The sequence below is a fragment of the Podarcis muralis genome, chromosome Z (assembly GCF_964188315.1).
Source record: "Podarcis muralis chromosome Z, rPodMur119.hap1.1, whole genome shotgun sequence".
NCBI classification, from domain to species: Eukaryota; Metazoa; Chordata; class Lepidosauria; order Squamata; family Lacertidae; genus Podarcis; species Podarcis muralis.
This window is the reverse complement of record NC_135673.1, coordinates 12,323,309-12,350,219: the sequence shown is the minus strand read 5'-3', so window position 1 is coordinate 12,350,219 and position 26,911 is coordinate 12,323,309. Positions and strand designations below refer to the sequence as shown.

The following is a 26,911-nucleotide window of genomic DNA, read 5'->3' as shown; positions in this document are numbered from 1 at the left end:
GGCCAGTAAGGAGCATGCGACAGTTCCTCACACCCACCTTTAAGGAATCCCTTGATATGCGCCCCCCCCCCCACACTACATAGGTTAAAAGTTACTGCCTGGGAGGCAAAAGACTGAATTACAAAAGTACCAAGCAGAAAGGATCAAGGAAGCCACAATCAATCTCATAAAATTGGTGGTGGTGGGTGAGTTAAATGAGGCAACTTGGCCCAGCCATCCAAACCACTAATACTGCTTCTGTGGCAGATTTTCCATTTGTGCCTGTGCTCTATTACCCTGGTTAAATTGATCACAGTGCCTGATGTTGTGCCAAATTTATGCCTTCCAGCCCTTGATTTTCTTTTACAACCAGATACAATTGTTATTCCTGAGCACTCTATGGAGAGAGAGAGAGAGATCTTGTTAAGCTGGCTCCCTTTCCAAAGAACTGTCATGTATTAAGTGGAAACTGAAGGGAGGTGCTTTTAAATCCTTCCGAAACTGGAGAACAAAATCCAGCAAATGGAAAAGTCAAGGGACGCCTGACACTTATTACTGCAAATTCAACTTTGTCGAGGCTTTGTTTAAAAACAGAGGAGTCCACAAAAAACAACAACACCAATGGTGTGTGGCTGCGTACACACCTTACTTCACAGAGCTACAATTCTCAGCACCCTTCAGTTCCCAGGATGCTTTGGGGAAAGTCATGTGCTTTAAATGTATGCTGTGTCTGTGGGGGTGGTGGTTAGGGTTTCACTTGTTCTTCCTCAAGTAATAGCTATGTTATCTTCACTCCACTGAGCACCACTTGAGGCCAAAGGAACACAACCGATGCACCTATGCCACCATCCCCATGTCTCTGGGTATGCAGAACACAATGTGTATGAACAACATGTGGCCTGATGTGCTGCTGAGGTAATCAGAGACATGAAATGAAGTGTCGCAGCTCAGTGGCAAGAGCATCTGCTTTGCATGTAGGAGGTCTCAGGTTGACTCCGCAGCATAGTCCAGGAAGGGCTGGAAACATCCCATGTTTGAAACCCTTGGAGAGTTGCTGCCAGTCAGTGTAGTAGACCAGGGTTGGAGAACCTTTGCCCCTCCAGATGTTTCTGAATTACAATTCCCATCACCTCTGGCCAATGGTGATGCTTGCTGGGGCTGACAGGAGTTGCAGTTTGGCAAGATCTGGAGGGCCAAAGGTTTCCCAGCCTTGATGTAGACAATACTGAGGATCTGGCTTAGGATAAGGCAGCTTCCAATGTACCTATGTTGATCCATTTGTGAAACACCCTTTATTTTCTGCATTGGATAGTTGAAAACAGGTAGCAGTTTTTAAAAATATGTAAGTATAAGAGTGTATATCTAGTCATATGTCTATTCATATACAGAAACATTTTTCTTCATATAGGTAAAAGTAAAGCATATAAACATATACACGTAAAGCTGTCATCACACAGCCCCCATTGGGTGATTTGTAGAACCTAATCACAATTCTGAATTTGCATGAAGTCAGGGCATGGGAGGGAAGCAAAGGAGAAGGCAGAATAGAAGAGAACTGGCTTCAGAAACGAGGTTGGGAAGGTGAAAAGCGAGCTTAGCAGTTGCATGGAGTGGAAAGAGGAAGTTCCAGACTAGAGGGTTAATGTGGGGGAAATGACTGGAGGAAGGGTTGGCAAATGGAATGAGCAGGGACCCCGTGTGTGTGTGTGTGTGTGTGTGTGTGTGTGTGTGTGTGTACACATACATATACTTTAGATAGATATACAGTGTGTGCATATGTGTGTATTTAACTCAATCTGGGGCTAGCCTCCAAAAGGCTGGCATCACAATTTGATTACCACAACCATACTTTTTAACTGCTGTCAAAAGAGACAGCGCCTTGTATAAACAGCTGCCGGGACACATGCCTGCTTTCTGTAGTCCCAGCTTTAAATCATACAGCAGTGATGAATCTTTATCTGACACTAATACTTTTTAACTTCATAAGGACAATTAAAATGAATTGCAGCTAAATGCTCACACAAGAAATCCTTGTTGCATAGTAACATGTTTTTCACATTGCTGGCGGTGTGTGTGTGTGTGTGTGTGTGTGTGTGTGTGTGTGTGTGTGTGAGAAAAACAGAAAGATGCAACTAGCTTTCAAATGCAACCTCTTTTAGAAGGTTTTAGATCTGAATAGCAAAGGAGCCAAAACAAGGGGGGGAAGGGTTCAGAAAGGCCACTGGGTGCAAGTAGCATAAAAAATGATTTGGCTACATCTAGGCAGGAGGCCTGTGACCTGCATTTTATACATTTATTTAAAATGGTTTCTGCCTTCAGACAAAAGGGCTCAAGGCAGCTTATGAATAAGCACTTAAACACACACACAACACACAACAAACTACTTGACCAAACCGCAAAAATAAAAGCAGCCAAAACAGAGGACCCTGCAAGTAAAACTCAGCAAGAATCTGGAAAGCAAGATTACAGTTTGAGGCACCTCTTTACCTTGGTTTTTGACACTTGATGTGTATATTTTTGGTACTTACCCTATTTTTGTGACTGTAAGTTGTTTTAAATTGTTTTTAATGTTGTCTTTTTGTGTTGTAATCTGCCCTGGGGGCATAGTGTAATAAATAAATAATACTGAAAAGGCTTGTCATCCTCTAAATGTTGTTAAAGGCATGGGAGGACAGGATGGGTTTCACTTGGAACTTAGAAGGCAACAAAGGCAGTGCTGGGCAAACATGCCTAAGCAGTAAGTGACATAATCTGGAAGCCATCACCAAAAAGGTCCTCTTGCCCGGCAGCCCATGGTCTAAACCTCTGAAGGTGCTGGTGGTGGGGATCATACAAAGGCCCTCTTGTGAGGATCTCAGCTGCTGCATGTGAGAGAAGGTGGTGTTTGAAATTATACCTCCCCCGCAGCTCCTGAGCCCAAGACCAGTATTGCACACTGTGCTGAGAACTGAATGGAAAGGCTCAGTTGTAGAGCTCATGGGAGCCTGATATGGAATTACTATCTCAGCAAAGGCCCAGGAGAGACGGGAAGGTTTATACCTTCTTGGGCAGCTTCTCCCTCTCCCTGGTCATCAGCTGGGACCCAATGCACCCCTGGCTTTCTCTGGCTTTCCCAAGTAGACACGCAGTGAGAGTGTGATATTTTTTGCAAATTGTTTAATGTGGTTATACTTGTGAATCATATTGTGTTTGATCATACTGCATTTTAATTACATTTTATCATTTTATGCTTGTGAGTCACCCAGAGAACAACGTTATTGAGTTGCCTTATAGATATTAAAAATACAATTAATTAAATTTAGTATTAGTATTATTTGCTCCAGTATATATCCCATCTAAGAGCCTGGGGCACATAAATATCTTGTATTCAGCACTACCAATATTCAGTGCAGATTCACACACACACACACACACACACACACACACACACACACACACAGACACACAAAAGTACATTGACTTCCGGAAGGAATCATGGCAGACTAAATATCTCTAGTCAACACTCTGTCGACAGAGATAATTATGTGGTGATTAATGATACATAAATCTTGGTTATCACATTCTTGCTCTGAAGATAGAGAACAAAGGGAATAACTTCTGATGCTCTGGAAAAGCTGACTTACACACCATGTTTTTAGGGGGACCCAGACGGGGTGAGTTATTTAGAGCAAGGAACTTCCATTTTGCAGAAATACCACATAATAGTCCTGAAGATCAATCCTTCTGGTTGGTAAAACCTCCCTTTTTAAAATTACTTTTGAGACACTGATAAATTACGACTGAGGTGATTCTGTCTGGCAGGTGAAATTTGGAATGCAAGTCGGCTGCTGGTGCAAGGAGAGACAATCATTCAAAGGTTGAAAGTAAAACAAAAAGCTTGTTTTAATTGTTTGTACCAAAAAAAGATTCTAAATGGGTAAGGCATGATCCAGCTGTTAGAAATTTCTTGTTTTATTTCTTAAAACTGTCTCTCTGAAAGTGCTGATTGCAAAAGTGAAACTAGCTTTTCTATGCTACTGTGAGAAAAGAATACTGTCAGATAAGCAGACGGTTAACATGTTTTTAAAGCAGAGACTATAAGCAGAGTGAGTTGTTAATAAGAATAAGACAACAAGAATAATACACCCCGTTGACTGTTGGCATCATGCAGCAATTACTGGGTGAGCAACTGAGAGAGGCTAGAACTGGTGAATAAAAATGGACTAGAGAAAAATGAGGCTGGGGAGATCACAGAGCCTATAGAGAATAATGTTGATGGAAGACTGCCAGAGCAGGAAAGTGGAGTGCTAAAAATGGAAGTAGTGGATGACAAAACAGAGAGACTCTTTATACCGGTGCATGGAGGAGTGAGGCAATTGGGGGTGAAGTTGTGGTGTTAGAGAAGTGGAATGAAATAAACCATGGAGCAAGAGATTAAGAAATATTCTGAGCTGGCAGTGATAGAGCTGCAAAAGTGGAGACTGTGTATCGGAAGGAGAAAGCTACAAACCTCTTGCGACAAGTCTGGAAAAAGAATGGAATAAGAGGAAATGGAAGGATTATTTTTTTTCTAATTTAGGATGGAAACTCATGGCTAACAGGAATTGGGATTGGAAGATATTGAATTGCGTGTGAATTAAGGAATATAACATAAGTAAATTACGATGGATTACTGTTTTAATATATGACCAGAGTGGGGAGACTCCTGTTTGAATAAAGATGAAGGATCTATTGTTTTTCAACATAAAGTCACTATGCAGGACTGAAGAAAGACTATTGTTGACAATTACTGATAACAACTGGAGAACCCCTTTTAGACTTTTGTCCGTGGAAGGGAAAATGAATGAACTTGAGATGTCTAAATCTGAAGACTGGAGAAATATTGCCTAGCAGAAGGAGGAACAGCGGGATACCATTCTGGAATGAATGTTTTGAATATTTTGAATATTTTTTGTATATATCTGGCAGACAGAGAATCTGAAGTCCCGTCTATTTTATTTTTCTCTTTTCTGTCTTTATTCTTTTATTAGCTTTATCTTCCTGTTTTCTTCTCTTTTCCCCCAGCTTCATTTTTGTTTCTATTTTATTAGTGTGTCCTCTACTATGGGTCACTGAAGGGACTTAATGAAGGACCCTGCGTGAGAGACAGGGAAGGGAAGATCTCCCAGGGTGAAGGCAGAGAGAAGAAAGGGGAGCTCCCAGGTGAGAGCTAGGAGGGTCCATTTCTTTCTGTGTGAGACAAGGATGAAGATCTAACTCTGAGAGAAGGCTCTGCATTTCTTCTTTTTCTTCCTCTTTCTCTGTTTTTGTTCCTATCTAGATTAGTTTTTTAAAAAATCCTTTTCTCCTATGAAAAGGCTTTAATAAAAATTGTTCTGAAAAAAAGTACAGTGGTACCTCGGGTTACATATGCTTCAGGTTACATACATTTCAGGTTACAGATTCTGCTAACCCAGAAATAGTGCTTCAGGTTAAGAACTTTGCTTCAGGATGAGAACAGAAATCGTGCTCCGGCAGCGCGGCGGCAGCAGGAGGCCCGATTAGCTAAAGTGGTGCTTCAGGTTAAGAACAGTTTCAGGTTAAGAATGGACCTTCGGAACGAATTAAGTACTTAACCTGAGGTACCACTGTACATTAATTAAGCAAATCAGTGTTGATGGGACTACTCCAAGGGGAACTTATCTGGATGCAGCCCAATGAGTTTTGCGCATTTAGACAAAAATTCCTGCAATAATCTGGATGGAACACTCATAATTAAACATATGTGAATTGAAATAGGCTGAGCCATCGCTCCCCCCATCACATCACAGCAGACTCAACGCCATTCCAACCTTGTTGCCTATTCCTGGACCTGCTGAGAGATGGGATACTGGCTACTTCAAGGACTTCTAGGGCTGCTTCAAGGGCTCCTATCATTCACAGAGGAAACTTGGGCCCCAGAGAGATTCCCCACCCATCCACCAGACGAGTATGTGGGTGGTGATTCTGCACCTTCCAGTGATACCTCCTATGCTGCTCTGGAGGCAGGGAGGGGGTGCAGGAGGAATTGGCACAGAATCTCCAACCAGCTCCCTTTCTCCAGTGTAAGGGGAAATGCCATTCACTACAAGCCTCAACTCAGTGGTTGAAGAGCTGCGCTACCACACTTGTGTGAAGAAAGGTGAATGTCCCTTGCTTCCATTTGTGTTGGTGTAATAATAATAATAATAATAATAATAATAATAATAATATATTATTTGTACCCTGTCCATCTGGCTGGGTCTCCCCAGTCACTCTGGGCGGCCTCCAACAAAGATTAAAAATACATTAAAATGTCACACATTAAAAACTTCACTGAACAGGGCTGCCTTCAGATGTCTTCTAAATGTTAGGTAGTTGTTTATCTCTTTGACATCTGGTGGGAGGGCGTTCCACAGGGAGGGCACCACTACCGAGAAGGCCCTCTGCCTGGTTCCCTGTAGCTTTGCTTCTCGCAATGAGGGAACTGCCAGAAGGCCCTTGGCGCTGGACCTCAGTGTCTGGGCAGAACGATGGGGGTGGAGACTCTCCTTCAGGTATACTGGGCTGAGGGATTTGGCTAAGTGTCTAAACTGGTACAGTACAAACAAAAGCACACACACTCCCACAAACAGACATGGTTGAATCAGGCTCAGATATCCTGCTGTTTTACTGTTGTTGGTTTTACTGTTTTGTAATACTTAATCTTTGCGATCTTGCTTTATTTTAAGATGCTGTAAGCTGAACGTTGAGTGGACATTTGGCACAGGAAGTAAGGTTATAAACTTGAACCCAAATAAATAGATTAAAAGTCTTGTGTCCTGAGGGGGGGGGTAATGCTTCTCTCTCACAATTCCCTCAAGTCCGATTTTCAAGGCATTTCTAATGAGCACGTTTCAGCTTTCTCTGCAATATGGAAGAAAAATAATTTTGTATTATATGGTACTTTCTTTTTTCTTTTTACAGGCACTTAAGAAATAATAAACATGTTTGATTTTGATACACCTATTTAGGGCAGAAATGCTTCATGATGTGAAATGGAAATTAAAGCCTCTAATTTTTGCACAATAGGTTTTAAAATGTCAAATTAACATCTCGGGCAATTTTTTTAAAAAAAAACCAGTTACACACTACAGTGTGCCTCCTTTCTCCATTCTTACTCTGGCGTGGATATTCACCCCCCCCCCTTTTCTTTTTAGGAAAGCTATTTAATATCTGAAATTGTGGGGGGGAAATGGTTCATAATTATGCAGACATATAACTGGAACGCAACTGGAACAAGAGCAGCATGCGAAAAATGTATTTAAGGTCTATCATCCCAAAATGCTGCTAAAAGCTATTAACCAGTACGTGTTAATTGCCACAGCATTCATATTAATTTTCACTTCAGGCCCGACATTGTGGAATATTTCCCTTGATACGTTTTAAACAAAGTTTAATTTAAGGAACTGCTTCTATCAACACTTATGAAAATTAACAGCCAAGCAATTAGTACTCATGAATTATCCCTCCCCCCCACTCCCCAGCCTCATTGTTAAAAACAGTTTCTAACAAAGAAGTTGTTGTTTTGTTTTATGCTGGTTCATAGACATTTCATTAAAAAGAAAGGAAGAAAAGCACCTCCCCACCTGCCCTGGGCACCAAGGGCCAAATTCTGTTAAGTCCATCTTTAGAATCAACCCTAGAAAAGGGCTCCATGAACCCTGTGCGCCTCATGCACATGCGCCCGGCAGCTGGCCTGGTGTGGTGGGTTCTGTTGACCCTGCGGCCCCCGTTCCTGCCCTATAAAAGGTTCAAATCCATCGTCAGATCATCATGAGGTTGGATTTGTTTTATTGTTGATTTTTATATATACACTGCTCAAGTTTGACACCAAAAAATTATAGCAATACTATGGAAATTTATACTTACTTACTTACTTACTTACAGCACATTTTAAAAATAAATAAAGATATGGAACATGTAAAATCAATAAAAAGCAATGATAAAACCTGGTCATTGCTGAAAGACCTGTGGACATTAGAACACAGATACAGTGGTACCTCGGGTTACATACGCTTCAGGTTACAGACTCTGCTAACCCAAGAAGATTACCTCAGGTTAAGAACTTTGCTTCAGGATGAGAACAGAAATCATGCTCTGGTGGTGCAGCAGCAGCGGGAGGCCCCATTAGCTAAAGTGGTGCTTCAGGTTAAGAACAGTTGCAGGTTAACAACGGACCTCCGGAACGAATTAAGTACTTAACCTGAGGTACCACTGTATTCTCAGTAGCATGTAGCAGATAAGCCCTCCCACCCCAAAGCTCTATGCTACAGAATAAAGAAATGGCTTCTTACGCCAAATTGTGATTAAGATCAGAAAATTTGAAATTGGGGGGGGGGGGCATGTAGATAACAATTTTTTCATTCCTCTCTTTCTTAACACTAGAACTCCAATGTCCAATGAAGCTAATTGTTGGAAGACTCAGGACAGATAAAAGAAAGTACTTCTTCACACACATTGCATAATTAAAACTAAGGTATTTGCTCCCACAGGAGGCTGTGATGGCCCACAACTTGGGTGACTTTAAAAAAGGATTGGACAATCCATGGAAGAGAAGGCTATCAGTGGGGCCTAGACTGTTCCATGAACTGCCCTAGGCCTGTGGTTTCCAACCAGTGTGCTATGGCACCCTGGGGTGCCTTGAATGATGGCCAGGGGTGTTGTGGGCAGCACTGGCCTCTGTCCCTCTTTCCTTCCCTCCCTCCTCTGATGCCCTCTCACATCTCTGCCTCCCAAAGGCTTGCACAGCTGTTTGTTGCAGCAGCCCTGGTTACAAACTCCCCAGGCAAATGCTGCCAGGGGGTGCTGGTTGCCAGAAGCTGAGGCAGCTCAGAGACCAGGGGCGGCTGCGGTAGCTGCCTGGAGGACTCCCAAGTAGAGGGGAAAGGAGAGGAGGCTGAGGGAACACTCCACAAAGGATGGTGTTTGAAAATGGGTGAGAGGCTGCCAGCTCTGCAGGCAAGGGGTGACATAAGTGGGCTCCTGAACCTCACAGGGGTGCCATAGTTGGTCAAGGAAGCCGTGGACTCAAGAAGGTTGAAAACCTCTGCCCTAGGCAGATCTTCAGAAGACTAGTTTGACAGAGGCACCAATAAAAGGCACAGAGTGATCCAGAGAAGCTTTCTGAATGCATTATCCAATACTGTAGTCATGATGGCTTATCTCTGCCTGCATGGTCAGAGGCAATAATAGATCTCAATAGCAGTTGCTGAAAACTATAGGAGGGGAAAGCGTTACAGTGCTACCTCAGGTTAAGTACTTAGTTCGTTCCAGAGGTCCGTTCTTAACCTGAAACTGTTTTTAACCTGAAGCACCACTTTAGCTAATGGGGCCTCCTGCTGCTCCTGCGCCACCGGAGCACAATTTCTGTTCTCATCCTGAAGCAAAGTTCTTAACCTGAAGCACTATTTCTGGGTAAGCGGAGTCTGTAACCTGAAGCGTATGTAACCTGAGGTACCACTGTATTGTGCTTGGGACCTGCTTGCAGGCTTACAGACATCTGGTTGGCCACTGTGAGAACAGAATGCTGGACTAGATGGGCCTCTGGCCTGACAAGTTGGCTTGCCCCCCCCCCCCCCCATAGTTGCTTCTGGCCTGTAGAATCCTACAGCTGTCAGGGAATTCCTATTTCTTTATTAACATACATTATCAATCTGGACTGTAAGTCTGCAAAGATATGCAATGTCTGTAGCTGTGATTCACTTTTTTTAAAACAGCAAACCTCTCAACAAAAATTGATGTTACTTCACTTAAATTCATTTAAAGAACTGAGCTCATTAGTGTTGGTGGAGAATTTTGTTCACAGAGCAAGCCACACTAATCCCTTGCATCTCTCCCAGAGAAACACAACTGTGATTTTATCTGGCAAGCACGAGAGATGAAACTTTCTAATAATGATTTAGTTTTTTTTTTTAAAGGAAATAACAATAATAAAAAGAAATCAAAAGCTCTGGTTCCAAATCTAAAAGAGGATTTCAAGAGTCACCCCAGCCTCTAGAGTAAATACATAATTAAGTAGGATTTTTTTAACCATGCTTAATTAGGCCCCAAAGCCCCCCTTAATAGACTCCCCCATCTCTCCCCAATTAGGCACCACTTTCCCAGGGGAACTGGAGTGGCTCAGTTAATTATGCAAATCAGGCACGTACTATTCCCAGGAAAAGAATTATGAATATTTGCAGAAAAACACATCTCTTAGCATGTAAAAAAAGGGGGGGAACAGCAACCTTCGTATCTTAAAAACACTGAAGAGCACCGATAACAGGGAGAGTGTTGTTAAAATGTTGGTTCTGATGCAATCGTGACAAGCATGCTGCAAGGTAGTAGCAATAACAGTACAGTATTAATAATAATGGAAGACTACATAACGAAAATGAAGCCAGGACACATTTGCTGCAGCATGGTGATTTCCATAACTACTGCTCAGCTAAGAATGAAGACTTCGCTTGTTTTAAAATTATATGTTAAGGCCTTATACACAGCCTTTCTCTCTCTCTCTTTTTTTTAATCCTTCAAGGTGGTTAAGGCCACATTCAGACCAAACATTTAAAGCACTATTCTCCTCAGAGAGCTACAATTCCCAGAGTTCCCTGTGAAGAGGGGTTGACTGCCAAAGCATTCTGGGAATTGTAGTTCTAGAATTGGGAATAAGGGTCTCCTAACAACTCTCAGCACCCTTAATGAAATACACTTCCTATGATTTTTTTTTGTGGGAAGACACAATTGTTTAAAGTGGTATTGGCGCATTAAATGCACGGTGTGCATGTGGCCTGAGCCAAAGGATCATTACATTCCAATCTGTATATTAGTTCAAGAGGTGTGACAACGGTCAGTTGAATCAACAAGTGCAGACCAAATGAATTTCCCTTCCACCCTTAAGGCAGAACAAGCCATACAGTGGTACCTCGGGTTAAGTACTTAATTCGTTCTGGAGGTCCGTACTTAAGCTGAAACTGTTCTTAACCTGAAGCACCACTTTAGCTAATGGGGCCTCCTGCTGCTGCCGCGCCGCCGGAGCATGATTTCTGTTCTCATCCTGAAGCAAAGTTCTTAACCTGAAGCACTATTTCTGGGTTAGAGGAGTCTGTAACCTGAAGCGTATGTAACCTGAGGTACCACTGTACTGGGTTAGATGGACTAATGGTCTGACTCAATGTAAGGCAGCTTCATATGTTTTTGCTACTGAGCATCTGACTTGATTCCAATTGTCCAAAGAGTTTGCAAACTGAAAAGGAGCCAGGCGGAGAAGATGACCACCTCCTTTTTTGATTGCATCATGGACTTCATTTCCCCAAACTCTAGTTTATTTGGGATGAGAGGGCACACACATATGCACAAGTATTTCCTCTTTGCCTTGATCAAAACACCGTTCACCATCACAAACTTTTTGGGCTTCACAGGATACTATTCATTTTGCCTATTATCCCTGAGGTTACTTTCATTTGGCTGCTCTTTTGCACAGAAATCAAACACAATTCCATTACTCAACAGCAGCTTCTGTGGCAAATTTCCCAGAAATTGGCAGGCGGGTCCTGTGTGTTTGTAGCACCCAGTTCTATGGCTGCAATTTGTTTTAACTGTTTTTAATACTGACCTTTAAAATGCTGTAACCTGCCCTGGGGACCTGCTAGTGAGGGGTGTGCAGTATTAATAATAATTACAAAAACAATAAACACCAGATCGGCCATAGAGAAGCCCAAATGTCATTGTTGCCAGCTAGTTGGCAACGGTGGGTAGGAAATCATGCATTTTGTAGGCAAGAATATTCTTCTCCTTTTCCGTTAAGTCGCCAAGCACCACAAAATTCCATCTCATTGGAAACACCAGGTTTGCACTTGCAGAGTATATGGGAGTCTGTTCTTGCAGCAGCCTGGAAAGTTCCCATTTCTCCTGCCCAAGCTACACAAACTTACCTATGCTGGATTGATAAACACAATCTAACGATGTTGGCTGACCAAAGCATACCCTGGTGAAAGAAAAAGCTGCCCCACTACCACTCATCATGCCAGAGAGATAACACAGGTCAGGTAAATGCTAATTAGCACACAGGATCATAGAACGTAGGAAGCTACCTTATACCAACTTGGACCACTGGTCCTTCCAGCTCATTAGTGTCCACACTGACTGCCAGCAGCTCTCTTCCAGGGTTTTAGATTGGGATTACAGTTGTCTTAGTATTTCTTTTTGAAATGAAAGGCAATGTGTTAATATTGGTATTATTCCCTCAGCATGCTAACAAATGGTACCTCAGGTTAAGAACTTAATTCGTTCTGAAGGTCTGTTCTTAACCTGAAACTGTTCTTAACCTGAGGTACCACTGTAGTTAATGGGGCCTCCTGCTACCACTGTGCCGCCGCCGCGCGATTTCTGTTCTCATCCTGAAGCAAAGTTCTTAACCCGAGGTACTATTTCTGGGTTAGCAGAGTTTGTAACCTGAAGCGTTTGTAACCTGAAGCATCTGTAACCTGAGGTACCACTGTACATTGTCTTGTGTATAAATGGACCCCTATTGTTACAGAGAGCAGAATTTGAGTAGTTATGGGGTTGTATCAAATATTAATCCTACTTAAAGCAGACCCACTGAAATTTATGAACCTGGTTGATGTAGGCACATTAATTTGAATTGGCCTACCCTGAGTAAACTTAGTTCAATTCAGTCCAATGACTCTACAGAGCAACTCTTAACAGGGGGATTTTGCAATTTAGCTCAACGCATCTGTGTTATCAGCAATTCACAGAGAGTGAAAAGCCACTTTCCACCTTCCTTAGAGCAGTGTTTCCCAACCTTGGGCCTCCAGCTGTTTTTGGACTACAACTCCCATCATCCCTAGCTAGCAAGACCAGTGGTCAGGGATGATGGGAATTGTAGTTCAAAAACAGCTGGAGGCCCAAGGTTGGGAAACACTGCCTTAGAGCAAAGTATTATCCAAATGTCAGGCGTAAAAGTTAAGTCTGGAAAAAGAAGACAGAAGCGGGATGGGCTCTGTCTGTTGTCACTTGTAACCCTTTCCTTTCCAGGAGAGACCAACAGCCATCCTTTTCAGCCCTTCTGGAGCTTAGGACAAAAATAAAAGGCAAAGAAGGAACTGTTTTTGTTGGCTTTAGGGCAACCAACAAAATGTGGTGCAAACAGTAATGCACTGAATGGTAAACATTCATTCAGCAAAATAATAAAAGAGTTTGACAACTTAGGGCTGATGCATATCTAATGTGGCTCTCCACCTTAACAGAAAATGCTCCCACTCCTTTTGTGTGATAATCCACAGGCTAGGGAGCTGATCGTCACAGTGGCCTGGAAAGTTTCCATTTATTCCTTCGGCTAGGCAAGCCAGCAGAAGAGGCTACAGCTCAGGGTGGCAGAGTACCTGGGTTCAGTCCCCAGCAACACTGCCAGGAAGGGTGGGAAGAGCTCCTTGCCTGAAACCCTGGAAAGCTGATGCCAGTCAGTATAGACAAATACCGTGCTAGATGAACCAACAGAGTTAGTCAGTATAAAGCAGCTTCCAATGCTCCTGTTTGACTCAGCCTCTGTATTCAGTATCACGAGGACTAGAATTCTGATTTCTTTTTAAAATTGCAGACACTCAGCACATGCTTTGGTCCCGGTTTCAATCCCCAGCATCCCCAGATAGATTTCTGTCTGAAACCACAGAGAGCCACTGCAGCCACTATAGACAATACTGAACTAGAGATGAGACAGCTTCCTAGGTTCCAAGGTATCAATGCAACACAGATTCTCTCGAGAAGACCTCTGGCTATGGGGTTTGGTGCACACAGGAAGTGATCCTCCTTTAGTATCCCAGTATCCCAGGACAAGTCTGCACAAGACAGGATTTATTGATTTTTTAAAGTCCCTGCAAGGGCTTAAAACCTCTGGACTGTTGCCCACATCAGTCACCTTTGTAGTCTCTAAAATGGCCAAAATCCACCCACAGAGCATCAGTATTTTTAAAATCTGGAAAGAATTTGGATTGGAAAAACGCAAGGAAGACTTCCAGATACAAGGGGTTTTTTTTCTTTTTAAGGGAGGGCACTGATCTCTCTCTCTCCTACTTACCTTGCCATCAAACTTTGAGTATTCGTTGAATGGGTTGTTCAGTTGTAGGGGGCACTGTTCCAGCCGTACTGAGAGGATTGATGGCTTCGTAGCAGCACGCTGAGGCTTCACCCTGAAGTTCTTCTTCTCAAACAGCAGGCTCAGCTCCTCCGCTGCAATTGAAAAGAAGCCAAATATGTCAGAAAGTATGGAAATTTCCCCCCTCCTGAATGAGGGATCTGATGGTAAAAGGATCACGAGCAGCAGATCACGAAGCCAACACCCAGTAGTAATTAAATGTTTTCTGTGTTCCACGCATTTCAAAAGGCACTGCAATCATAATCATAGGAAAAGAAGCAGCTGTGTTACACTGAGCCAGGGCATTGTTCTATCTAGCTCTGTATGGGCTACACTGACTATAAGCAGCTTTCTATGGTTTCAGGAGATGCTATTGAATATGGGAAACCTCATCTAGGTGGCTATAAACCTATGCCCTAATAAAACCTAAGGTCCACTAGCAAACTTGGCCCCTACAAATTTAAACCTATATAAACCCATGCCATCTCCTAATCCTATACAAATCCAGGCCCTACAAACCTATGAAACAGTGCCGTAAACCAGGGAAGGGGAACCTCTGGCCCACAGGCCAAATTCTAATTTTTTCTTTTGCTGTAGCCTGCCCTGGGACCTTGTGGTAAGACAAAATGAACAAGCAACAACTAACTACTGGAGGCAAATAGAGCAGACCATTGAGGTTTCATTACAATCAAATGGTATACAAATCCTGCAAAATAAATACGTCTCTGACATAATGGGACCGTATCAAGAGCAAATCTGATGGTGATTTTATTATAGGTTAACTGACGATATGGTTGGGAAAGGACTGAAACCTCTAGCATGTCTTCTGCTGATAGCTGACAAGCTGCAACTGAGAGGAAGGGGTTAATACGATGTCTGGCGGAAATGGACAAGCTGATTGAGCCAGTTCAAGGGAGGGAAGGAAGGTTGCAGAAAATGAATTCCGCTGGAACATGGAGCTGTTTTGTGGGATACTGGGACATAAGATATGGACATGAGACTTGAAACAACTTTGTTTTCTTAATAGTATAGTCTTTACTTTTTGTAAGTAGCCTAGTCTCTATTTACTAGTATAGTTAATAGCATTACTCTTATAAAAGTATTTTAAAGATTTTTTTAAAAATATCAACATTATTACCGTATTGGCCTGAATATAAGCCGTACCCGAATATAAGCTGCACCTTTATAATTCGGGGGGGGGGGGGAGACAATACCCGAATATAAGCTGCGCCCTTAAAATTCCGCATGCATTCACACCTGTTCCATTTTACCATCTTTCTGTTTCAGCAGCAATATCATAAAAGCCAGTTTCTGTAAGATTGCAAATTTAACCCGCACTTTAACTTTTCACAGTCGGAATTTGGAAAAAAAGTGAGGCTTATATTCAGGCCAATATGGTATTAACAACAACAACAACAACAGAAGACCTGCTGGATCAGACCAATAGCCCACCTAGTCCACCATCCTGTTCTCACAGTGGCCAGCCAGATGCCTCTGGTAAAGCCATAAGCAGGACCCAGGCACAACAGTACCCTCCTCTCCTGTGGGCATTGCCAAGTTTAGTGTTATGGGAGGGGTGGGTGGGAAACTGGGGGTGCGGAACACAACCATCATGGCTATTATCAATAGCACCTTTATTTTCCATTAATTTGCCAGATCCTCTTTTAAAACCATCCAGGTTGGTGGCCATTACTGCCTCATGTGGTAGTGAGTTCCATAGTTTAACTGAGTTCTGTGTACTTCATTTGTCTATCCCGAATCTTCCTTCAGCTTTATGGTATGTCCACAAGCTCTAGTCTTGGGAGAGGGAAAAACTTTTCTCTGACCACTTTCTGCACGCCATGCCTAATTTTATAAACTTCTGTCATGTAGCCTCTTTTCATTAAACTATAAAAGTCCCAAAATGCTTTTTGCAAAGGGAGGTTGCTCCATGACCTTGATCATTTTGACTGCCAAAATGATCCATAGTTGAACTATGCACTGTGTGAAGATAGCAACAGCAACGTATACTAATACTGGAATGGGTCCAAATATGACTCATAAGGTTGTTGTTTTTTCAAAACCACACACACCAGCTTCACAGCTGATGGGGCACAGGCATGGGGCAGGTAGAGAGGTGGTTGGCAGTGCTCCTTAAAGTGGGCTTCTGACAATATACTAGAAAGGTAGGCTTGCTGTCACCACCAATCAGCTGAGTCCAAGCAGTGTTGAGAGAGATGGGGAGAGAGACAAAGAGATAAAGACAGACATGCAGAGATTGGAGGGGGGGTGTCCTAGGATACTTGGGTGGGCACCTTCTTTCAGTCCCATCAACTTGTGAAGCATGGTGGTGGTGGTGACACCCCTTTCTGTGGCTGCTCCCAGAGTGCAGGATTCTTTCCCAAGAAAGGTCAGACTGGTTTCCTCTTTGCTACCCTTATGCTGGCAGGTTAAGACCTTCCTGTTCAGAAAGGCCTTTGGAAACTAAGGTGCAGGTGATGCTGATCACCGGGCAAACAGGATTTTAATTGCTGGTTCCAAATGTGTTATGTTAAATTCTAATTATTATTTCTAACTAGTTTGAGTTTTATTCCTCTCTCTCTCTCTTTTTTTTTTACAATGATGCTTTTAAATTTTGTGATCCGCCGTAAATCCCAGCCTGGGAGAAACATGGGACATAAATGCATTAAATAAATAAATGATAGGTAAGGTGTGGCTTAGATGTGGAGAAGGGGTAAGCTAACCCTAGCAAAAATACAAAATGGTTATGTATGCAATCAAAGCTGAAAGGGTGGTGGGGAGGGGACCTTGCTGTAGCATAATCAGAAGAAACACCCCACCAGTTGACATGACAAGGATACCTAAAAAATGAGGATGGATGACAAAAAAAAAATCAAGACCTGTCGAGTTTTCACCTATTAGTGCCGGCCTCTCTTTCTCTGAACAGCAACTGTATCTTGTGAGTGAGTTTTTGCTCCACATCTGCTCCAGGAGCGAAGCAGCCCCCAAACTCAATCAATCACTATTGGTGGATCAGCATTCAATCTGCCCCGCTCTGTCTCCGTTCTTTATTCGCCTGCCTGGATTTGTGCACGTCCCAAAGATTTACATGCTGCCCCTCCCGAGGATTGGAACTGCTGCCGAAGGCAGATTGAGTGGGGACTTCCAAAGCTGGTGTCGCGGGGAGGGGGGAGCCGTTCGTTAAATGGCAAAATTAAAACTTGTCAAATCACGGCTAAGTCGTTATGGCTTCCTGGTTAATTCGGGAGCCGGGAGCAGCTCTGACTGGGATATGGAGATGGAGGATGCACAGGTGCGGGCACCAGGAAAGAGAGAAATGGAAATGGAAATAAAATAAAGATACCCAACAGGGCCGTGCAAGATTATTAAATTCTCTCTGAAAAAAGACAGCACAAAAATGTCATTATGTATCCCAGGTACGTGTTATGCTGTGTGAAACCCTTTATGCTTATTCTGAAGTCTCTCTCTCTCTCTCTCTCTCTCTCTCTCTCTCTCACACACACACACACACACACACACACCACACACTGCCAAAATAGGTAAATAAATAAATAAATAAATAAAAACTCATTTGCAATTATATTCTTGCAGCATGGCGTGAAGTTATTTCTTGGGCCTTTTTGGAAAGCTTCGAGTCCCCTGGAGCTCAAGGCATACATTTCATTGGCTTTGGTGAGAGGAGCGAGTGTTTCAATATGTAGTTTTGTTCCTCAGGAAGCACTAGGGAGGCATTGCTTTATTGTCTCCTCTGCTGGCACGGACCCCGAGTGCATCTCTGGAGTTCTCCTCTGCAGATTACTATGGCATCTGTTTTGGTTGAGTTCCCTTGCCTGAGTTGAAACCTTGTGCATTTCTGGGACTGTTCAGGATAACAACACAAGACTGGAGAGGAGGAGGAGGGCAGGAAACTGATGAGCATTGTAGTTTAATTTGGCCAAGTTCCCCTTCTGCTACACAACGCAGTGGCCCAGTGCAGGCTTAATCACCAACTCTGTGAAAACCTCCATTTGCAAATTATGAACTAGCAGCTGGAAAAGGCACTCTCGCGCGCTCTCTCTCTCTCTCTCTCTCTCTCTCTGAAGCAAATTCCCTTCACCTTTCCAGCACCAATCATGGTTTCAAATTCAGTTACCACCAATGGTAAACAACTCTTGGTAATGATAACCAATGTTTTCTTAAAACCATGGTTGGCAAATCTACTTCAAGCCAAACCATGGTTTACTGGGGAACCCAGTTAGTGTATTTTATGTTGTCAGTGCTGAACTTTTATTTTATTTAGAAGAGTTTATAAACCATTATATCTTTTTAAAAAATCCTTAAGTGGTGTACAAAAATAATATAAAATTATTATTAATAAAATAGATGAAGTTGGTAAATTTTTTTAAAAAAAATTATATGTAGCCTTGCTGAAATAACATTGTTTTCAGCAGGCAATATAGGGAGAGTATCTGCCTTTTTTTGCAAAAAGAAGCTCAACAATTTTGGGGGGTTCCTTAAAAAAAAGCGCTCAACAATTTCCAACTTTTTGAAAGATGGCAACCCTATATTGCATGCAGGGGTTTTATTCCCCCCTCCCTTGTAGCACTCCCCAGTTTTTCTCCCTGCTCTCTCATAACACTAGAACTTTTGGACATCCAGTGAGGCTGAATGTTGGGAAGATTCAGGGTGATAAAAGAAATGACTTCTTCACACAGAACACACTCCAACAGGAGGCAATGATGGCCACCAACTTATAAAAGAAAACAAGTAAAGGCTATCATAGCTACTAGCAATGATGGTTACGCTCTGCCTCCATAGTTGGAGGCAGCAACACTTCTGGATACCAGTTGCCAGAAACCGCAGGAGGGGAGAGTGCTGCTGCTGTGCTCGGGTCCTGCTCAAGGGTTTCCTACCAAGACATCTGGCTGGCCACTGAGAACAGGATGCTGGACTAGATGGACCATTGGCATGATCCAGCAAGCTCTTAATATATTCTCTTATATAAGTAGAGAGGCTTGGAGTCAACAATCCAGCCACATTGTAGTGTAGGTAAAGGTAAAGGTACCCCTGCCCGTACGGCCCAGTCTTGACAGACTCTAGGGTTGTGCGCCCATCTCACTCTAGAGGCCGGGGGCCAGCGCTGTCCGGAGACACTTCCGGGTCACGTGGCCAGCGTGACATCGCTGCTCTGGCGAGCCAGAGCCGCACACAGAAACGCTGTTTACCTTCCCGCTAGTAAGCGGTCCCTATTTATCTACTTGCACCCGGGAGTGCTTTCGAACTGCTAGGTTGGCAGGCGCTGGGACTGAGCGACGGGAGCGCACCCCGCCGCAGGGATTCGAACCGCCGACCTTTCGATCGGCAAGCCCTAGGCGCTGAGGCTTTTACCCACAGTGCCACCCGTGTCCCTACATTGTAGTGTATCACATGCCAAACAGTGGTCAGGATAGCCAACCATTAGGAGCCAATTCAAATATTGATGAGGGCACCTCAGAGAAAGAGGGAGGGAGGAGAGAGAGTTGGCATACTATACTAGCTAAGAGATTGAGCTATGAACTCTTGGCCTCTCATCTGTAATATAGGGATAGCAATGCTGGACCTAACCCATAAATCTGGATTACTGAGCCACATATGTATGCAAATGCATCCATTTTAGAGTGCCAATGCCTACCTCTATCAGAATGTGAGTGAGAGGGCAAGGTTAATCTCCAACTAATTTAGATTTTTGTCAGTTACACCCTGACCTTTTTGTGATTAAAAGTTAAACATTAACCAGCTTAAAAACAAAAAAGTACAGGGCTGTAGTCAGTGTTGATCCTAGTCAGAGAAGACCCACGGAAATTAATGGACATGGCTAATTTCGGTCAATTGGTTTCAGCTAAGTAAAGGTAAAAGACCCCTGATTGTTGCAGTGCTGGGGTTGCAGTGCTCATCTCACTTTACAGGCCAAGGGAGCTGGCGTTTGTCCAAAGACAGTTTTTCCAGGTCATGTGGCCAGCATGACTAAGCCGCTTCTGGCGAACCAGAGCAGCGCACGGAAATGCCATTTACCTTCCCGCCAGAGCAGTACCTATTTATCTACTTGCACTCTTTTGGCGTGCTTTCATACTGCTAGGTTGGCAGGAGCTGGGACCGAGCAACGGGAGCTCACCCCGTCACAGGGATTCGAACTGCTGACCTTCTGATCGGCAAGCCCAAGAGGCTCAGTGATTTAGACTGAGTCTCCCTTTCAGCTGAGTAGATGTATATAAATTAATGTACTTGAGTTAGTCACATTCATGAGTTTCCATGAGTCTACTCTATGTAGGACTAACATTGGATGAAACCCATAAGAATTATAGCCAATATTAGTAGAGCCACTGAAATTAAAGGACAAGACTAACAAGTTTATTAATTTCTGTGGGTCTACTCCATTTTTTTCCTGATCAACATGACCTCATCAGATGCTTTGACCTTTTTTGTTTACATGTATTTCTGCAAACCCAAGCGAATGAAACAATTACAAACAAAAACCCAACAACAATGTGTGTGTGTGTGTGCATGCGCATGTGTTTGTGTGTGTAAAACATATTCTTCTTACCTGAATAAGATGTGTTCCTTTCCTTCCACTGCACATTCTTGCATTTTATCTGATTTTGCCTCTCTTTCCGTAGCCGTTCAAGTCTCTGAGCTTGAAAAAGAAATATTATGACGATAAGTTTGTCAATGAAAGTTTACTATAAACAAAAGACATAATTAACTACCTTTCTATGAATAAAGATGTTTTATGCTGCACATGTAGGGTGTGGGGGGGTGGGGGAGAAAAGACATAAAATTTTTAAAGGTGGCACCCCTGAAAAGCAAATACCAACAAAAACATGAAAATCTTCTTGATTTATAATTGAAATTAGAGGATATAAAACATTAATAGAGATCATAAAGATAGTATTAACATGGAAGAGAATAATAAAATGTGAAAACTTCTGTGATTAATATGACATTTCATTATATAAATCATTAATAACGGTCTTAAAGGAATTTTAATGCACAAATGAACTGAAGTGAATATTACATTACAGGAATAAAATTACTGTTATGAATTACTCTCCCCGTTTCAAAAATTAAAGATAAATGAACTCAGACTAGACTATTAAAGTTTTAAATATAAAATCCTTTATCTAAAAAAATCATGAAAATTATAAAATGTCAACGCTATATAAATTAGCATAGCTTTTTCTTCAGTGTGCTGAAACAGTTTATAGGTAGTAAAAATAAATGATTTGTATCTTCACAACATTAGTCAAATCTTAAAAAATGAATATCATTTTTCCTTCACATATTTTTGACTCCACATCCGAAAATAGGACACGCTCAAATAGGTGAAATATCAACACCCGGGAGACCGAGCCCTCCTCGCCTGCTTCAAACCCTCCTTATGGTTTTAAATGTCAGATTTATTTCAGGAGAGAGAGGGTGTTGGGGAATGTCAATTTAATAAGCAGGTAAAGAAGACTACCTCAAAAGGCAGAGACTAAATGGCACAGCACCTCACTGCAAATAAAGGTCCCGGGCACAGGAAACAAATTCTTCCTTTTTTCTTTTAAAGCAAGAGAAAGATGTAGACTAATTTACCAAAAGCATGCTTAGGAAGGCAAACCTGTGCATGTTTAGCAAGAACTACATCCCCTCTGAAATAAGCAAGGCGGTTGGGCTTTAATTTAATTTATTTGGATAATTTTTTAAAGCAGCGGTTTACAAGACACTAAGTGCAAACAAAACTATAAAACACCCATTATAAAAAATTATAAAAACTGGAAACAAAACCACCAATAAGTGGTTTGTTTTAATTACATAATATAAACACAGCAGCAACTCCTAACAACTCTGTAACCCTGAATAACTGGGATTGCTGGTCTGCAGATATTGTTGTTAGTTCAGTGTGGTGTTCTATAATATGCTTTAAATTTGCAAACTGCCTTTGGCCTGTTATCTGCCTGGCAAAGGGCAGTACAGAAACTCCTAAATTATTAGGATAGAATCAATCTAATCAATCTTTTTTAGGCCCCAGCAATAAATAAATTTAAGAAAGCTCCAAAATCTGACGCACATGTACAAAGCATTTTTTTAAAGACCCAAACAAAAACAATACTCCTCCCACTCTGCTCTGCTCCTCCCTTCTTCCCGCCCTGGGCGGCCCTGGCCTCTGCCTGCACCTCAGAGTTAGTGTGTTACACAGAGCTGGGCCTCTCCTCCTTGCCTGCTTTCCAGCAACCGCTGCAAGCTGCCCAAGGGAGGAAGCAGGCAGCAGCAGCAGCCATGGAGAGGCAACGGGGTGCTCCCTTGCAGCCACCACGATCACCGCCATTGCTTCAAACAAGAACTGGCTCATCTTCCTGAGCTTGATCGCAGCACTGGCAGGGAAAACAGGGACATTCTGGGATCAAATCAGAAGCCAGGATGTTTTTCATAATTCTGGGACTGTCCCTGGAAAATAGGGACACTTGAAGGGTATGGTAAAGGTAAAGGGACCCCTGACCATTAGGTCCAGTCATGGCCGACTCTGGGGTTGCGGCGTTCATCTTGCTTTACTGGCCAAGGGAGCCGGCGTACAGCTTCCGGGTCATGTGGCCAGCATGACTAAGCCGCTTCTGGCAGACTAGAGCAGCGCACGGAAACGCCGTTTACCTTCCCGCCGGAGCGGTACCTATTTATCTACTTGCACTTTGACGTGCTTTCGAACTGCTAGGTTGGCAGGAGCAGGGACCGAGCAACAGGAGCTCACCCCGTCGCAGGGATTCGAACCGCCAACCTACTGATTGGTAAGTCCTAGGCTCTGTGGTTTAACCCACAGCGCCACCCGTGTTCCCTAAAGGTATGGTAGTCCTATCTCAATAAAAGTACCATGAATGCCAGCACAACCTAGCTGCCAAGGGCAGCAAAAAAAAAAGGTGTTGGTACTCTTTACCAGTGTGTGCAATCACTAAATAAAAAAGAGCACACTGAATGAAGGCAAATTTTTAGCTTTGGCTGGTTTCTAGTTTCTGCACACACTTCTCTATCCTCCACCCAAGCAAGGAAGAGGCATTTTCATTGTTCAATGGCACATTCCAGCCAGGCAAAAAAACTCAAGGAGCATGTGAAGAAGAGTTTATCAGGGATGTGGCCTGGACAGGGCTGGATTAACCATTAAGCAAAATAAGCTTGTGCTTAGGGCCTCAAGGGAAAGGGGGGCACCACAGAAATTTCTCATTGCTGGATTTTTAACATTAATAGTCACAAATTGCTCAGCTGAGCATTTGTTTTCTTGACTAAAGTATATTAAAAATTCCAACAGTACAACTATGCAACAAGGTAGGCCGAATGCCTTATCTCTACTAAGTATAGAAGTAGATGTGTTACTTAAGATTGTTTTTGAGGATCTGATCAAAGACTTTGCAATTGGAAAAAGTAGGAGAAAAATAAATTGGAAGTAAACAAAAATTAACATCATTCCCATCTTACTGTAGGTTTTGTTGCATTTCAAAAAATAAAAGTTTATTTTGCGGTTTATTATTTATATTTTGAATTAAATATATATGGGGGCACCAAAATCTTTTAAGCTTTTGGACCTCTAAATGTATTAATTGAGGCCTGAGCCTGGGAGAGTCATGCAAGTCAGGAAAGAGGTCTAGAGCAGTGTTTCTCATTTGGGGGCCATGTTGCCCCCTGGGGGCCCCAGAATATTCCAAGGGGCCCCCAGATGAAAATCTAATAAATGGGGGGCCACAGCATGAGATTAGGGGGGGCACTGCCTAGAGGGAAGTGAGAAGTGAAGAAAACAGAGAAGTAAGTGAGAAAAGAAAAAAGAAAACATTCATGGCATTTCCTATTTTATACTGTATTGGGTAGAATCAGTTTTCAGTCAAGTGAATTATTTACTCAGCCTAAAATGGAATCACCTTAACAAAATGGACAGAGGTGATCTTTGGTTATCCTAGTTACACTTCAATTCAAGCGTTAAAATATCAGCTTCAGTGACAGCTTAGGTATTTTCTTCCCTTATTCCTCTACATAAAAATTGTGCTACATTACTTATTTCAGCAAAATGTGCTTCTGAGCTCTAGGTGGTGTTGTATTACCTCACAAACCCAAGAATTTAGATCATTTGGTCTCTTATAAGAAACACAGAACTATGTTCCCCCTGCAAATACATGGGTTGTGAAGCTGGTTTTTTTAAAAAAAGCAAGTTTAGATAAACCACAGTTTAAGGTTTCAAAATAGGTCATTATACCTTTTCTTCAAAACACTGCAACAAACCACAGGCACAATTTCAGTTTTTCCTGTTTTAAAGCTTTGTTTCATTTTTTACTGGACTCTTGTTATATTTTGATACTATGTACTGACTTTCTGCTCGTGATTTTATGATTGCAATTCATATGAACTGCTTAGAGTAGTGGTAACCAATTAACTAAGTACAGAATACCACTCATACCACTCATTTTTTCAAAAGTCAAGCCATGGACCCCCTGCTTTTGAAAATTTTGGTATGTCTATGGTAGTTTTTCTTATGTGACAGACCCCTGGATGGATTACGTGGACCCCTTGTGGTCTGCAGACCACCAATTGTGAACCACTGGCTTAGAGATTTTGTAATATTAAGAAGTATAAGTTATTACAATGAATGGAAATGAAATAAATGATCATTTCAGATACAGTGGTACCTCGGGTTAAGTACTTAATTCATTTCGGAGGTCTGTTCTTAACCTGAAACTGTTCTTAACCTGAAGCACCACTTTAGCTAATGGGGCCTCCTGCTAATGCCGCTGCCGCCGCGCCGCCGGAGCACAATTTCTGTTCTCATCCTGAAGCAAAGTTCTTAACCCGAGGTAATATTTCTGGGTTAGCGGAGTCTGTAACCTGAAGTGTATGTAACCTGAAGCGTATGTAACCCAAGGTACCAGTGTCCTTTGATCATTCCAGAATTTTAACCACCATATACTGTAGTCCTTCTCATAATACTGGAGCTTGCAGGCATCCCGTGCACTTGAGGGCTGTGTAATTTCAAACAGACAAAATGAAGCACGGAATGTAGAGTACATAGCTAAAGTAGGGGAATTCACTCTCACAAGATATGATACAATTTGTGGGAGCAAATTATACAGTTTAACTATGGCCGCCAGATGGCTGCCAACTTGGATGGCTTTAAAGGAAGATGAGACAATTCAAGGAGAATACAGCAGCCAGGATGGCCAACATGGTGGTGCCCTCCAGATGTTGTTGAACCACAGTTCCCATCACCCCTGCCCACTGGTCATGCTGATGTGAATAGCAGTCCAGCAGTGTCCAGCAAGGGCACCATATTGGCTAATTGATAGCTGCATTCCAGCCAGTATCCAAGCCAGTTATGTAGCAGCAGCTGGGGTCTGCAAGTGGGGAGAGTATTATTGCCCTTTTGTCATGCCTGTGGGCCTCTGGTAGGCCATTGTGAGGACAGAGTGCTAGATGATGACCATTTGGTTTGATTCAGCAGGGTTCTTATGTTTACACAGGGCAACTGCACAAAGAGGCAAATGTTCCAGGTTCTATAGTCCTGGTAAGGTCAGACTCTATATCCATCCAGTTAAGTAGAATCTACTCTCTGGGCAGCTGTCAACAGCACTCAAAGGTCTCAGCTAGAGGTGTTTCCCATTACCTAATGCATTATCCTTTTACCTGGGAAATGGAATGGATTGAACCTGTGGCCTTCCAGATGGAAAACTGGTGCTCTACCACTGAGCTACATTTATTTATTAATAAATAAATAAATAAATATACTTGTATACCGCAAATTTCAGAAACAATATCAAAAAAGTCTACAACAACTACATATATAATGCAAGAAAAAACACATATAAATTTAAAATCATAGTCCACCAGCTATTGCAGAAGATGTATTGTCTGCATAACCCTGGTGGCAGAGAAGAATTATCAGCAAATGTTTAAAAGTTAAAGCAGAAGATGTCTGCTGAATTTCTATCAGCAGAGTATTCCCACGAACTGGACTGATGGCACTGGTTTTGGGTTGATGACAAGTAAGTCTCACCAATTCAGAAAGATGACAAACGATGCTCAGTGATTGAGCTGGGATACAAGGGTTTTAGTGGCCTCAGAGATAACCTAGACCTAAACCGTTCAGGACTTTGTAAAAGAATACAATGAATCTGAACTTGGCTCAGTAGACAGGCAGCCATTATGTATGTTTTAACAATAGCATCACATGTTGTCAGCCATATGCCCCCACCAGCAGTCTGGTCACTGGCTGAAACTTCTGGAACAGGTCCGAGGGCAGCCCCACACAGAGTGCATTGCAGTAATCATTGTGTTTTAGTGGTCAGGTTACATGATGCCTCCTATACTGGGTTCCTTCTATAAACCATGCAATTCCTAGCTGAAGTCACCAGAGTTCCCAAGATGATCCCACTCACCTGTATTTGATCGCCTTCTAATACCGAAGTCCCAACTTGAGGTAATGTCGACCGACTGGGAGTATACGTAACCCTGAGACTCGCCATTGCTGCCCTGTGTTTCTGAGCTGTTGTCCCCATTGGCCGAAGTGGGCTGGAATTTCTCCAGGTCGACATCGTGGTCAATCAGGACCAGTTCACACATCCCTGTGTCATCGCTGGTCACATGTGACTGTCGGATGTGAGCCAGGATAATGGTTGGATTGTCCAAGAAAGCCATCCTGCATCCCAAGGTCTTCCGCCTTCTACTATCTTCTTTGCTCCATGCTGAATTGTAAACCTTTCTACCTGGGAAACACAGCACATACACACAGAGAACTTTAGAGAAAACCAAGGAATATGACCAGGTTCTATTCATGGA

General features: G+C 42.6%; 1 protein-coding gene and 1 long non-coding RNA gene across 15 annotated transcripts in view; both read right to left on the bottom strand.

Annotated features, from left to right (window-relative positions):
• MAPKAP1 (MAPK associated protein 1) overlaps positions 1 to 26,911 on the bottom strand; it is a 183,723-nt gene that overhangs the window by 139,561 nt on the left and 17,251 nt on the right. For all 14 annotated transcript variants that reach the window (XR_013391389.1, XM_028716055.2, XM_028716050.2 and 11 more), the window contains 3 exons: positions 26,512 to 26,838; positions 20,670 to 20,759; positions 14,054 to 14,205 (listed from right to left, as the gene is read on the bottom strand). Coding sequence is in view for 13 of the 14 variants with exons in the window: in XM_028716055.2 (XP_028571888.1) it covers positions 14,054 to 14,205; positions 20,670 to 20,759; positions 26,512 to 26,770 (501 nt within the window). In the remaining variant the exon portion in view is untranslated. The remainder of the gene's footprint in view (positions 1 to 14,053; positions 14,206 to 20,669; positions 20,760 to 26,511; positions 26,839 to 26,911) is intronic.
• On the bottom strand, positions 6,620 to 9,332 carry LOC114589580 (uncharacterized). The gene is made up of 2 exons (XR_003704701.2): positions 7,584 to 9,332; positions 6,620 to 6,861 (listed from the first exon to the last, which is right to left on the bottom strand). It is a non-coding gene; the product is annotated as an uncharacterized LOC114589580 (long non-coding RNA).